This window comes from Carex rostrata, chromosome 20 (assembly GCF_964058835.1).
Source record: "Carex rostrata chromosome 20, lpCarRost1.2, whole genome shotgun sequence".
Lineage (NCBI taxonomy): Eukaryota > Viridiplantae > Streptophyta > Magnoliopsida > Poales > Cyperaceae > Carex > Carex rostrata.
The window spans coordinates 8,021,809-8,036,718 of NC_135937.1; the positions used below are offsets into that span (position 1 = coordinate 8,021,809).

General features: G+C 34.7%; 1 protein-coding gene across 1 annotated transcript; it reads left to right on the plus strand.

The window, feature by feature from the left end:
* Positions 1–9,318: 9,318 nt before the first annotated feature.
* On the plus strand, positions 9,319–12,820 carry LOC144572267 (pyruvate dehydrogenase E1 component subunit beta-3, chloroplastic-like). Its single transcript, XM_078321762.1, has 3 exons — positions 9,319–9,621; positions 9,730–9,755; positions 11,613–12,820. Exons 1-3 carry the CDS (start codon positions 9,436–9,438, stop codon positions 12,583–12,585), a joined length of 1,185 nt encoding a protein of 394 aa, XP_078177888.1. The 5' UTR covers positions 9,319–9,435; the 3' UTR covers positions 12,586–12,820.
* The last annotated feature ends 2,090 nt before the right edge of the window (positions 12,821–14,910 follow it).

Here is a 14,910-nt window from a genome sequence, read left to right on the forward strand (position 1 = left end):
CACACCCTGCTTCACCAAAGAAAAAATTGATTTTGCAAAATTCCAAAATGAATTGAACTTGACAAGGAAATAGTACAGCAGTTATTTTTATCATGATTAAAAATGTGGAATAAATGGTGAATTCCTTGTCCAGAAAGAAAAGATAAAAATATACCCAACTAGGGCTGGCAATGAACCAAACCTACCCCAGGTTCGAGTTCGAAATAATTTCGAACCAGTTTGGTTCCAAATTGAAACTGAATAGACCAGTTCGAGTTCGGTACAAATTCGAACTGGTTCGGTCTGGTTCAAAAATGGTTTGAAATTCTGATTTTGAACAATCCAACAAGTGAATATGCAGGATTTTGGTTAACATATTTAGAAAAATTCAAATTCCATTACCGCAAGGTAAAATATTAAGAATTCAGAATCCCGAACCCATTAAGAGAGTCCCGGATCCGTTCGTTAACTTGTCCAGCGCCTCCTCACCTCTTTTATAAGCCATCCAGCGCTTTGAAAATTCTATTTTGAAATTGTGGGACCAAGTACAAGAATACTAACCGGATTGGTGTGACTTGCGAGCTGTAGCTAAATTGGGCTGGGAGCTGGGCGCTGGGCTAAATTGCTTTTACGCAAGAAACTCTTAAATGGGCTGTGGATGCTTGAAAAATAAGAGAATATTTTTAAAATACAGTGAGCTTTCAACTGGGCTATTGGATTGTGCTCTTCAAGCATTTTAATTCTTTAATTTATTTCGTCTGTTCTCCAATTTTCATATGATTGGAGACAATTATTTTTTATTTTTGTTTTCTAACTTATATAATTGAAAATATTAATTTTAATATCTGCATATATAAATCCGCATAAAAATTCGTATATGCGGCCATATACCGTATATGTGGTATGCGGTGGCATTCCACATACTGTATAAAAACCGCATTTTATAACACTGGGTAAAATGAATGACTGGTGATTTTATGAGATTCGAACCATAAAAATTTACGATCCCATTTCGATCGAACCAGACTAGGTTTGAATTAATTTCGAACCGAACCTAATTTGATTCGTTTCAATTCGAACTAATTTCGAATCAAATTAAACTCGAATCAAATAACTACGAATTTTTTTGCGAGCCCTATACCCAACTCTCTAGATGCCTTTTTGTTACAATGTAAGAAGTGATTGCATGAATTAAATAAATTATTCCAACCAATCGATTTATACTAGCTGGTGGACAAAGAGAAAATTTTCATTGAGACTAAAGAAATCCCCATGTCAGCCTTGAAGCCCAAACTCAGAACAAATTAAACACAACTTAATAAAGAACAAAGCATAATGTGTAATTTTCTACCATATCAGTGGATCCTTCTTTGTTGAAAAGTAACATGTCTAGTTTTCTACCATACAAGTATACAACTGCTGTAAAACTTTGTACAAATTTATAATTGTATATTTGTATTTTCTACCATCTTATTTTTTTAGAATGACAATTATATTTATGAGAACTGCTTCAATGGCTGCCAAACTCAAATCTTACCTTATTACCATCTTCGTTTCCTTTGATTTTATCAGGCAAGTAGCTTTGTAACATGTTCAAATATAAAATGAAAATGCAATCATGCATCTGAAAATTGGGTACAGATCAGAGGTAAATTTTCGTGTAGGTTTGAAGAACAAAAGGAAGGAAAAAATAGATGCAATGTTTTGATAAATTTTTTAATTGAAGCTAGGAGCCAACTAAATTGGTCAATTATTCAATCAATCCATATGTAACATATAATTCAAGCATCCAACAATATATTGTATACATTCTTTTAGCAATCTAACTATAATACAAAAAAAAAAAATGAAACTTCATCTGATTATACTGTATATCTCAATCAAGTTTAACTAATGTATGTCAATCTCTAAAATAAAATAAAATAAAAAAGAACTCTTGAAAGCACACCAATAAGTATGCGATCGATCTATCATGATAATGACAAGGATAAGAGTTGATTTTGGCTGTAAGGAGAGGTAGTAGCCATTCTTGCCTTCCTTTTCTGAAGAAACCGTTGCAGAGATCGTTTCATAGAGAGCTCCGATGGTTGAATCGCTGGTGGCAGCGCTTGTGAAGGTGCCGAAACATTTTGATTCGGATCATGTTTGTGTTGAGATATCTTCTTGTTGGTGTTGCTAATTTCTTCAAGTTGTGATTGTTTTTCCTTCTCGATCTGTTTCATCGCTGAACATATAATGGATCTCGCCTGTTCAAGGAAAAAAAAAACAGGGGATTTTCAATGTTAGCTATATATAAAGAACAAGTTCATGCAACAAATAATTATGGTTTATTAAGCAACTACCATACTTGGTGCATGCATATTGCATGGCACTTAATTAATTCAGACAAGCCCCTCTCTAATTAATTCCTAATTATATGGTTGATTTGTTGACTTGGTGGTTGACTTAGTATTTGGTTAATTAAACGTGAGATGCATGTAACGTGTTTAATATGACTCCGTGTAGTGTGTACTAAGTCAAAAAAGTTGAATTCTTTTTTGAGACAGAAATAATTTGTCTACCAAAAGGGAGCCGGTCCACAAATCAATCAGAGGTCTACTTTCCAGACCGCCGCCTTACTTTTAGGCTTACTTTTAGCCTTTTAGGTGTGAAAAAACCAATTTACAATAAAAGGTGCAGAATTAAAGGTTTAAACAACGTTTATTGCGTTATAACGGAATAGCTAAACAAGCGGTGTGCTATGCTAATGTAACGTTGTTATAGTGCGGAATAACACATTATAGTGCCATAGTTTTTATAGTCTGAAAACGTTATAGCGTATAACGTCGCTATAGTGCGCTATTTAAAACCTTGTGCGTAATCAAAGAACTTAGCTACGTACTAATTTGGATCAAATGACACAATTGTAGTATTTTCATCATAAAATCTATTGATAATTAACTGGTATACTTTTTTTTTGAACTTTATATTTTTAAAATAACAGACTAAATTACTAATATATATATTTGTTTTTCCACCATAAAAAGATGGTTCTCAATAGAATACTTTTTTTTTTTTTAAGATTAGTTCTCAAAAGAATATATATATTTGTTCTAAAAAAAAATTGAAAATCAAATTATGTGGTGACATTTCTTGATGGCAGTAATCCAGAAACCGGTTTGCATGTTTTCATACATAGGTTATATGAATTCGGACAATCAGAATTGAAATTTGAAAGCAGGGGCGGATCACGGATGGTGGAGTAAAGCACAATCAGCTTCATTAACTTCCTTTTTTTTTGGGGGGGGGGGGGGGCAATTATGTCTTTTCGGTTCACAGTAAGGATGATTAAGCAACAAACCAAGAACATTATAACAATTTGAACCCTACTTTAATTTTGGGGTAATTTAATTACTGTCACCTTGAGCAAATATTCATGATTCGAATGCGTTTGCAATAATTGGGGTACGTATCAAGTTGGCCAGATAAATATATATGATATACAGTTAACAAACACACACAAAAGTGAGATCTAAATCATGGCATATTTATCTACTTTAAAACAAATATTGCGGTAACTAATTATAAACATGTATGTAAAAGAGGGGAAAAGAAAAATGAACCTGAGTCTCAGTTACATCAAGCACGCGCATCTCGCCATTGAAGAAGATAGTCATCTGCTTCTTTGTAATTTTATCTCTTGGAGCGGTGTCTTGGGTGGAACCTAACTTGAGAGAGAGCTCCGGTTCAAATTGCACTCCTACCATTTCTCTTGCAATTGAGACTTGAGATTGAGAGAGATCTCTTTTATTTCTTCTAATTGAAATTGTCATGGAATTTTGTGATGGGTGGTGTGGTGTGGTGTTAGTTATATATTATATGGGATGGGGGGTAGAAAAGAAAAGGGTAGGCAATGGTCTTTGTTTCATACACGTTTTGTTTCCGGCGCAAGAAAGAGAGAGGGGGGCAATTGTGAAATTTTCGTAAGGCACGTGGTGCACGGGGTTCTCGTGCGCCAAATTTCTTCGGTCAGCTAATCGGCTTGAGCCGATTGCTGGAGTCTCTGGTGTCCGGTTTCTCTGTGGTGGAAGTGGTGTATTCATTGAAATTTAACGATTTTTCTTCAGTTCATAGTACTTGGGACATGAATTCCATACCAAATGTGTCATAGAGAAACATTTTTTTTCTTATGGACGGACTCGGAAGTCGGAACTCGGGAGTCGGGACCCATGCCTCAACTTTTAAAATCCAGAATAGTTGTTGTGTCAGACTCTGATCGAGAAAAAAAAAGGAAAGAAGTTTGAAAGTTGAGGAAGGTTTCAAGTGCTCTATTTTTTTTTGCTTTCGTTGTGTCTTCATTTTTAAAAACTTTAATGATTTAAAATTTAAATTTTAAAATTAAAAAAAAATTATTAGATATGAACTATATCATTTTATCTATGCACATGTAAAAAATTATGATATTTCAACTTTGTTTTGATTGTCATTTTGAGCTTGTAAAAATATATACAAATGTGGATAATTTCTAGACGTTGATTTTTCAACTTATTGATTCATATAAAAACAAAATCAAAATGTGATAATTTTATATAGGCACATAGAGAAAATAACATAGATCACATCTAACGGTTTTATTTTGACGTTGGAGTTGTAAATTTTGAGTTATTTAAGTTTTTAAAAATAAAAGCACGATGGATGTACAAAAAATGGAGGCATTTGAATCCTCCTCTTAAAAGTTTTGCATTATTTCAACTTGGAACAAATCTCAAAGCACAATTAATAGTTTAATACTGGCCGGTTAGCATAAGCTGAGAGTAAATCTGGACCGTCCGTTTTAAACAAAAGTGTATCTGACGTTTGTTAAATTTAACACGTGAACTTTAAAGTTTAACACACCACGTGACGTGCAACAGTATTCTATGACAACTGGGTCCCTACAAGTTTGTATATTACCCACTGTTTTCAATTCGACCCAAGGATTCCCACGCACGAAGATTAGAATAAAAAAGTGTTGGCGTGAAGATCCGATCATCTGAATCGGTAGGCTTAGGTTTCGAATTCATATCACTCAAGTTAGGTACCACAATATATATGTGATTAAGGTATCTCATATCATATATATTTTGAATTTGAATCTGGTCCATTCGTTATATAGCACAAATCTTAAAAGATTCCGTACATTATAAACTTTGGTCAGAGAGACCAAATTATGTCAAACGATCTAGATTAAAATTCAAACGATGCATTATCTCATAGAATCCGAGCTCCTGGATTTGATGGTTCGTTTTTCGCTATTATTGAATCTTTTGTTCAAAGGATTAAAATTCAAACGCTAGCATCTATATCTTTGAAATTATTAGAGTTTTTAATCTAATGTGGTATTTTTTAATTCAGTTTTAGGAATGTGAGAGAGTTTCTTATTTAGAAACTATGTAGTAAAGTTTCTTATTAAGAAACTGTTTATAAACTTTATGCTGACCAAATGATTAGCTGAAATTGTTTCTTTTTTTTAATTTGTTGCTGACGTGACTTATTAGAAATTCTAAAATTAATTTCAAGAATGTGAGAGTTAGAAACTTTAGATACTTTAATTTTAAAAAAAACAATTATTTAGAAACTTATTTGAATTGCTGAGACGTAGATGCTTTATCATCCAATTTTTTTTTTAAAATCTTGGATTAAAATTCTCATGATGGAGATCATCTTGGATTTGACGGTCCAGTATTTAGAAGAAAAAAAAATTCCCCATCCAATTTTCATCCTTCGTTCAAATTGGACAATAAAATGACCCAAATAATAAAAATAAAAAATCTCGACCTTTCATAATACAATTTGTTGTTGTGAAATCGGATTAGAATTTACTAGAAGAGAAATATTTTATTTTATTTAAATTGTAGTATTGATTACTTTCAACTTTTCAAACAAAAGAACGCAGGAAAAAATTATGCCTTTGAAAGTTCTCTGAGTTGGTAGTACACTTACCTCTGTGGAAGAAATATGAATCACTAAAAAATATTTACTTGTCGCAACAAGTTTGTTGTATATTGACCTAAATGCTTTGAAAGACACGTTTCATAAATAAGGGCTAATGGTGGCAGGTGTAGGAAATCTTCTCACAATATTCTTACCATCCTTTCTTTTCAATCAAAGTCGTATTTTGACTTTTCTAGAAGAAAAATATTTCAGCGTGCTGTTAAATAAATTAATAACGACTCGTTTTTTTTTGTAATTATCATATCAGAAATCAACCTTTTACTCCATAAAAAAGGACATGGAGACAGAACTATTGTTTATAAGGTAGACAGACAAGTTTTGTTCAATTAATATTAGAAATTAAGCAATTCACTCTTACATTGGTACAATTAAACAAATAATTAAGAATTAAACATTTGGTCAACTCATCTTTAGAAAATGATTTTTTATTAAGCAATTCTTTCTAACAATTACTAAATAAGTAATAGTCATACAACCCAGAAATTACAAAAATAATTGACACATCAGCATAAGCAATTCATAAGTAATCACTGTTGGAGATGCTCTAAATAACTTAAATTTTAAAAACCGAATAAAAGTTTATGTATAATATATTAATATGGTTGTTATTTACTTTCGAAGAAAATTTGATATACCTCTGAACATTTTACAATATGAACTACTTAATTTACTGCAGTCTACAATTCGTTAGTCATATTAATAATTTCTTTTGCCTACTCCTGATAAAAATTCTAATTGCATCCACTTCTATGGATAGTCTAAAAATCATTTTATTAAATTAACATTGTTCAATTAACATTATTTCTTCATTAATTTACCAGGGATACATGGATGTTATTTCTACTCAATGGTTTTGAGCAAATTCTTATTGAAAACTGAACTTAAATTGTCTGATTTATACTAAAATTTAGACAGACTGTTTAAATTTACAGACCTATTTAAATTTAGAGGAGGGTTCAAATGCTTCCGACTTTTGTGTCTTCATCATGCTTCTATTTCTAAAATTTTTAATAAATCAAAATTTAATCCTTAACGTCAAAATAAAACCATTACGTCAAAATAAAATCGTTAGATGTGATCTATGTTATTTTCTCTAAGTGCTCGTAAAAAATATCACCTTTCAATTTTGTTTTTATGTGAATCAATCATTTGAAAATTCAATATCTAGATATTATTCACATTAGTATGTTTTTACAAACTCTTAATGATAGCCAAAACAAAGTTGAAATGTCACAATTTTTTACACGTGCATAGATAAAATGATATAGATCATATCCAATAGTTTAATTTTAATTTTTAAATTATTAAAGTTCTTAAAAATAAATGCATGATGGAGATACAAAAATAAAAGTATTTGAACTATAGGAATGCGTATCCTCTTGATTAACTCAAAAGGGAATCTTTTGAGTTAATCAATATCAACCGTTTGTTTTTAAACGGAGTCAATTTGATACTCGTCTATAATATAAGAGATCTTTCAATATTAGTGCGGATCTAATATATACGAATTTTAAAACAGATCGGACATTTTATATTAATTAACTCAAAAGATTCCCTTTTGACTTTTGAGTTAATGCAGAGGATACGAATTCAAACTATAGACCCGACTTGGGACTAAATTGGCCGAATCCCATGAGACAAAATCCATTCCCTGAATGCAAAAGCATTTCGTTTCTCCATAGTCCATGTCAATAGCCCTCCAATGAATCAGGTCTCTTCAACGCCTTTTCTAGCAGTATTACGGCCTCCTCATTTTTCGGAAGAAGGCCCATGGGCTGCCGCCTTATTTTACGAACAAGGTAGAGATAAATTCTTCCAGTGATACTTAATAATTTATAGAATTATACTTCTCTCTTGAAGAAAAAAAAGGAGGAATAATCTTTTTTTTTTGAAAACTTAGTAGTAGCTACCAAGATTTGTGAGAAGGAGGAATAATCTTGCAGGAAGGTCTCAATGAGTACGATAAGTGTTACATCAAAGTATCTGCTAGCCGTTATAAATTATCTTTATTCATATTTTTTTTATCCGCTTCGAATTATCTTATTCGTACTTTATTTTTATTCATTATAGATGTTGAATAATAAAACGGTAGAGGATAAATAACGGGTAATGTTAAGATAATAATTATTTTTATTATTTAATAAATAAAATATTAAAACACATTCATTTCACACATATATACGTGTTTTAAAAATCTAAACTTTATTAAGATTTGCTAAATTTATTTACGTATTTTAATGATTAATTAAATATAACACAACTACTAAGAGAAGTTGAAAAATAGATATTCATTGCGGAAAAAGTATTTACCTGTATCTGTATTCGATAAATTTACGAAAAAAAAAATCTTATTCATGCTTGTCTTATCGAATACATTACATAAGAGTGCTACAATTTTATCAAATAAAAATTATTTTCTCTGAAATTCCTATACATATCAAAAACTACAAAAAAAAAGTTACCATAGAGCGCCGAAGATGAACGGGGCTAAGCGGTCTGCCGAAGTTGTGGGATGTCAAAATACATCGGTAGGGGAGCGTTCCGCCTTAGAGGGAAGCAACCGCGAAAGCGGGGGTTGACGAAGCGGAAGCGAGAATGTCGGCTTGAGTAACGCAAACATTGGTGAGAATCCAATGCCCCGAAAACCTAAGGGTTCCTCCGCAAGGTTCGTCCACGGAGGGTGAGTCAGAGCCTAAGATCAGGCCAAAAGGCGTAGTCAACGGACAACAGGTGAATATTCCTGTACTACCCCTTGTTAGTACGGAGGGACGGAGGAGGCTAAGTTAGCCGGAAATATGGTTATCGGTTCAAGGATGCAAGGTGACTAAGAAGGGGTAGAGAAAATGCCTCGAGCCAAGTGCCGAGTACCAGGCGCTATGACGCTGAAGTAACCCATGTCATACTCCTAGGAAAAGCTCGAACGACTTTCAACAAAAGAGTACCTGTACCCGAAACCGACACAGATGGGTAGGTAGAGAATACGTAGGGTGGCTGCAGATGTTTTAACTCAAAAAATGCTGTTTTGAGTTAATGCAGACGATGCGGACTCCTAATTTCCGGTATTTGTAATTCCATAGGATCTCAATCCAAATCCGAAGCGATATCATCAAGATGAAAGGACGTCTCCAGTATTACTATAAACGAAGAAGAAGAAGAAATCAAACTCCCTCTCTTAAATCTGCTCTGATTCTAAAGGGATCACAGGACCCTGTGATTTCAAATCTAACCTTTCACTTTTTGGAATGCACAAATCTCAATAGCACTTATTTTTTTATGCACGAATCTCTAGACATATAAATGGATGGATTTGGAATAACAGAATCCTGCGATCCCTTTAGAATCACAGCCGAATTATTTCCGTTTGTTTTTGTTCTAGTCACAACTCGCAACACAGCAGCACACCTCGTAAACTCCGCTCCTCTCACTCGCTAAAATCGACTCTATAAAATTCCAATTGACAGATCGGACCTCACCTGACAAGGCATGTCGTCTCTCCAAATGGCGGCGCTCCTCTCCGCTTCCTCGAGTTCACTTGTGGCCGGATCTTTGAGGTTTGTCGCCTCGTCCAGTACTGGCAGAAATGGAGGCGCTTTCGTCGTACGATCTGAAGTGAAAATTCCTACTGGCCTCAGCGCTAGAGGCGTCAATTTGATTACTCATGCGGTTGCAGTAAGTACAATGCGTCAATTGACAATTCAATTAGTTTACTTTGCATTTTATTTCTTTCTTCTTTTCTTTTAACAAGTACCTCTACCTCTCTCTCTTATTTTTTTGTAGGCAAACACTACAGATTCGAAGCCTGGGTAAGTTAAACCTTTTTTAATTCTGTTTGTTATTTTTTTCTTTGCAACAATATGCAAAATTGCTTACCGAATTTCATTAGATAGCCGCACGGTTGTTCTTCGTTGCACATTTTTTTTAAGAAAAAAAAGTAGCTAATGCTACCTGTCTCAAATCATGCAAGATATTCATACCTCATCAATCTATCTAAAAAAAGAAACATGAATTCAGGTTCTTAATTGCACATGATGCACACAGAATTTCATCTTATTTAAGCATAGTTGCGAACTCAGGTTATTGGAATAGGAATGAACAAATTTGCAACGATGTTAAGCTTACTATACGGTCTGTCCTTCGGTTACACAGAAATGTTTCCAAAATTGAGGGAATAATGCATAATTCACTAAAAGGTAATTCAATGTAGGTATTTTATGTGACCAGAAGAAAAGACCATAGATTAGTTTAGCATTGACATTATTGTAAATGTATACAAAACATGCATTAACATCAACTAAAGTAGTTCAAGATGATTCGCTGCATAAAACTGCATGTATGTATCCTCAGGCCTCGTCAGAGTCCATATCCTCTGAGGCAATGGAATATTTCTGTTTAGATCTGGACCGTCCAATCAGAATCCAAGCCAATCCGACCCGAGGTGGAATGCACAGGCCCCTTTAATATTCGTGCGGATTCTTATCAGATGATCCGGATCTAAACAAAAATATTCTGTTATCTTAGGTGATATGAATTCGGCCTTGTCATGCCCTTTTTCTCCTTGTCATGTTCTTTTACAATTCTCTGACTAGATTCCGTTGTTGTGTCTGTGTATAGAATATCTTTGTTTTCAGTTACACTGGTTGATTGCTATTATTATGTCTTTTAATGAGAGATAATTGGATTAACAGAGCTTTCTTCGCATAAACTGTTGAATTGAAAGCGTTATAATGTCACCAGCCTGGAATTATAGTTAAAATCAAATGTAATCAACAAAAAGCCTAGCTTTTCTAACTAGATCCATTAAGCCTAGCTTTTCTAACTAGATACATTAATGGATGACCAATTATATCTTCAATTTCACAAGGACACAATCCCGTCAAAGTAAATTGATTGAGATCAACTCTAATCACATTTTGACTTAAACAAACTGATCATCTTCTGAATTTGCCGTTTTAGTAACTAAGATGATCGGTCATTGCTTCTTACTGTACTCCTTTGCATGATTCATCCCATATCATTTTTTTTTGTACCTTCTTTTTTGTCGGTGAAGGTATCATTATGTCGGGTACTATTATACATGGAATGAGGATTTATCAGGAAAATACTATGTTAAGACAGTCTCGGTGGAAGTTTTAGAAAGGTGTATATATGGTATACTTTTTCTTTTGTCTATGATCCCACTCTTCACAGCCCATTTTGTTGGCGCATAAAGCCTTGAGTCATTGAATAGTCCCATGAACATAAAACCTTAGTTATTGGGGGTCTAATTTAGCAGTAACAATTACCTTGACTTGGCTAAAAGTGTCTCAAATGAGAGTGGTTAAGCTATAAGCTATTATATTACAGGTCATGATACTGATCTAAGTATTATTTGCTGAACTCTGAAATAAGGTAACCTATTTCTCATATCAGCACAGTGCATTTCATTTATATTATCTTTGTGCATGTTCAAATTTTGCAGCCTTCGTTTATCCGAACTTTATACTTATTTGCTCTGTAACCTTTTAAAAGTTCTGTTAATGTGCATTTTGAAAAAGAATTCTGTTTGTAGAAATGACATTGCTTTTATACAGTATCAGAATTTGGCATTAAGTTCCTTCGTGCACCAGCAGTGCCAGACAAGAATAGATTATCTCTAACTGCATGTGTTGTGCATATCCCAGGCATGAGCTGCTCTTATTTGAGGCACTCCAGGAAGGTCTTGATGAGGAAATGGAGCGGGACCCTACCGTGTGTGTGATGGGCGAGGACGTAGGCCACTATGGTGGGTCCTACAAGGTCACCAAGGGCCTTGCCACAAAATACGGAGACCTGCGCGTCCTCGACACACCTATCGCTGAAAACTCCTTCACAGGTATGGGCATCGGTGCTGCAATGACTGGTCTCCGCCCGGTTGTCGAGGGCATGAACATGGGTTTCTTGCTTCTTGCCTACAATCAAATATCCAACAATTGTGGGATGCTCCACTACACCTCTGGCGGTCAGTTCAAGATACCGATTGTCATTCGTGGGCCCGGTGGTGTTGGCCGCCAGCTTGGTGCCGAGCACTCCCAGCGTCTCGAATCCTATTTCCAATCTATCCCAGGCCTACAAATGGTTGCATGCTCAACCCCTTACAATGCCAAGGGTCTCATGAAGGCTGCCATTAGAAGTGAAAACCCAGTTGTACTTTTTGAACATGTGCTTCTTTACAATCTCAAAGAAAGGATCCCTGACGAGGAGTACGTACTCTCTCTAGAGGAGGCTGAGATGGTGAGGCCTGGTGAGCATGTCACTATCCTGACGTACTCCCGCATGCGGTACCATGTCATGCAGGCTGCAAAAACTCTAGTCAACAAGGGGTATGATCCTGAAGTGATTGACATACGGTCGCTTAAACCATTCGATCTGTATACAATCGGCAACTCAATTAAGAAGACACACCGGGTGTTGATTGTGGAAGAATGCATGCGTACCGGCGGCATTGGTGCGAGCCTCAGGTCAGCAATTATTGATAATTTCTGGGACTATTTGGATGCACCGGTCATGTGTTTATCGTCACAGGATGTTCCAACGCCTTATGCGGGCACGCTTGAGGATTGGACTGTTGTGCAACCTGCACAGATTGTTGCGGCAGTTGAGCAGATCTGCAAGTAAGAGGAACTTATGAGCTTTTATGAGTATTTTGTTCAAAGAAAATAATTATCTTTTTGTATGTTAAGGCGTTTACTTTCTTTCTTGAGATAGGATTTTATGGGCTCTCTGTTCTCTCAGAATTATATTTGTTGCTACTTTCCTGTTGTTAGATTGTATATGTCCTATGATAATTTCTTGATTGGGGATCCTTTTACTTTTCTTAAGGAACAAAGGGGAGGCCTGTTCTTTGGAATAACATTAAGAGTTTTTTGAAATGTTTAAAGTGAATATCATGGAGGATTTAAACACTTTAATAATAGATGCACTTTTGAAAGCATAGTTTCTGGAGATGTCTGCTGCTCACTGTATCCTAGAAGGCTTTTTGTTTTCTATGATACAGATACCGGAACGAGTCCATATCCACTGAGGTAAAATAATATTTCTGTTCAGATCCAGACCATTTGATCAAAATCCAGGTCAATCCGGCCCAATGTGGAATGCACAGGACCCCTTTAATATTCGTGTAGATTCTGATCGGGCGGTCCGGACCTAAACATAAATATTTTGTTATCTTAGGTGATATGAATTCTTATGATATATCTACCTTATCTCTGAGGTAATAGAATATTTATGTTTAGATGCGGACCGTCCAATCATAATCCGGGCCAATCTGGCCCGAGGTAAATGCATAGTCTCTTTAATATTCGTGTAGATTATAATCGAACAGTCAGGATCTAACCAGAAATATTCTGGTACCCTACTGATATGAATTCAATTTTTTTGGGGATGAAATTAGTCAATATAGTGATAGTTTAAATTTACAGATGGAGACTATGGGTGCGCATCATCAATCTGTTTTATTATTTTTCTGAACGGAAGCAACACAATATGTTAAGCATTGCTCTGTTGGGAAAGATCAGAGAATATCTAATATCAAAAGGTGAAAAAAAGGAGAGCTTAACAGTAAAATTAGATCATAGATCTAAAGTCTAAATGATGACCCACCAAAAGTTAGACTTAAATTTTAAGCAAGTTGGTTGGGCTTAATCAATTTATGAATTCCTGCAAACTATCTGCACCAGTCGTAGAATTATCTTATAAATAAAATAGGAAGCACCTGGTGAGCATATCTCTGGTTATATTAGTAGTAGCAGCATATATATCTGTAAAATTAATCCTTAGGCTTTGCATATACTGGTAAGATTTGTGCAGAAGATGCTGCACAGACTCTGGATGAGCTGTGCAATTACAGCGAGAGCAATTACGATTTCAACAGTTGTTGGACTGGTGCCATACTGCCATGACTTTATTTAAAAAGGAGGTACACGGGGTGACAATGAAGTGATGAGCTGATGAGCAGAGATGGATAAAGATGAAAAGACAAGGTGTCGACATCAGTAGTACTAAAAATTAATTAATTAATTTAGCATACCATATATAGATGCTCATCACGAGTCGAACACTGTCCCAAAAAAGAAACTACTCAGTTGACTAGTGTTCCATTCTTAGCCAGTATAGCCACAGGCCACAAATAATAAATAAATAAAATAGTCTAGACTCTAGAACTAGAAGTGGGTTTAGATGATGGATAAAATATATATATATATATCCAAATGCTTTTCATCTACGTACGGCACATCGATCTCCACTGTTATCCATCTGATTCAAAATTTTGTGGTGTGATTCAAATGGTCTGGAACTCTGGATGGTCATCTCTCTCCCCAAATTGCGCTTTCTTTTCACATGTTTTCATTTTGTCTAATACCGGATACTGCTAACTGAGCACGACGTGTTACCTGAAAGGCTGAAATATATATCAAAAGGATCCGAACCTTTCAAATACACATATATTGATTGGATCTAAATAAACGTTGAAATTTTGATGATAATTGTTGCACCAATTACAGAAACAGACCAAGATTTCCCTAAAAAAAAAAATAACAGTTTTATAAAAACCGCCCATCTCTTTTTTGAATAATAGTGGAGATATCCACTGATTTCATATTGAAATCAAAATGTCTGATATGGTACATAAAATAGATACCAATTTAGGTACCAACACCAAGAACAAAGAGTTTTACAAATATTCCAATTACACAAGTTCATATATACTAGTATCTAATACTCAAAATAAAAGATCGAACAAGCAACAAACAAAATACAGTTTCTAACAACCAACAAAAACCATGCACAAACTAAACAATATAAAATGTACTAAACAATTAAGCCAATTTCTCCCAATTAACTTGATCCTCTTCAGACATTAAATTTTGGAGGTTGTCAGCTCCAAAATCATGCATAGTTATTTCCTCGCCGGAATCCCTTCTGCCCATTGACAGCAGCATA

What these genes read in the sequence shown, in the direction of transcription:
- LOC144572267 (XM_078321762.1), top strand. Translation starts at nt 9,436, where the DNA reads ATGTCGTCTCTCCAAATGGCGGCGCTCCTCTCCGCTTCCTCGAGTTCA. An exon ending in TGATTACTCATGCGGTTGCA is followed by an intron (nt 9,622 to 9,729) that starts GTAAGTACAATG and finishes ATTTTTTTGTAG; the next exon opens with GCAAACACTACAGATTCGAA. An exon ending in ACTACAGATTCGAAGCCTGG is followed by an intron (nt 9,756 to 11,612) that starts GTAAGTTAAACC and finishes TGCATATCCCAG; the next exon opens with GCATGAGCTGCTCTTATTTG.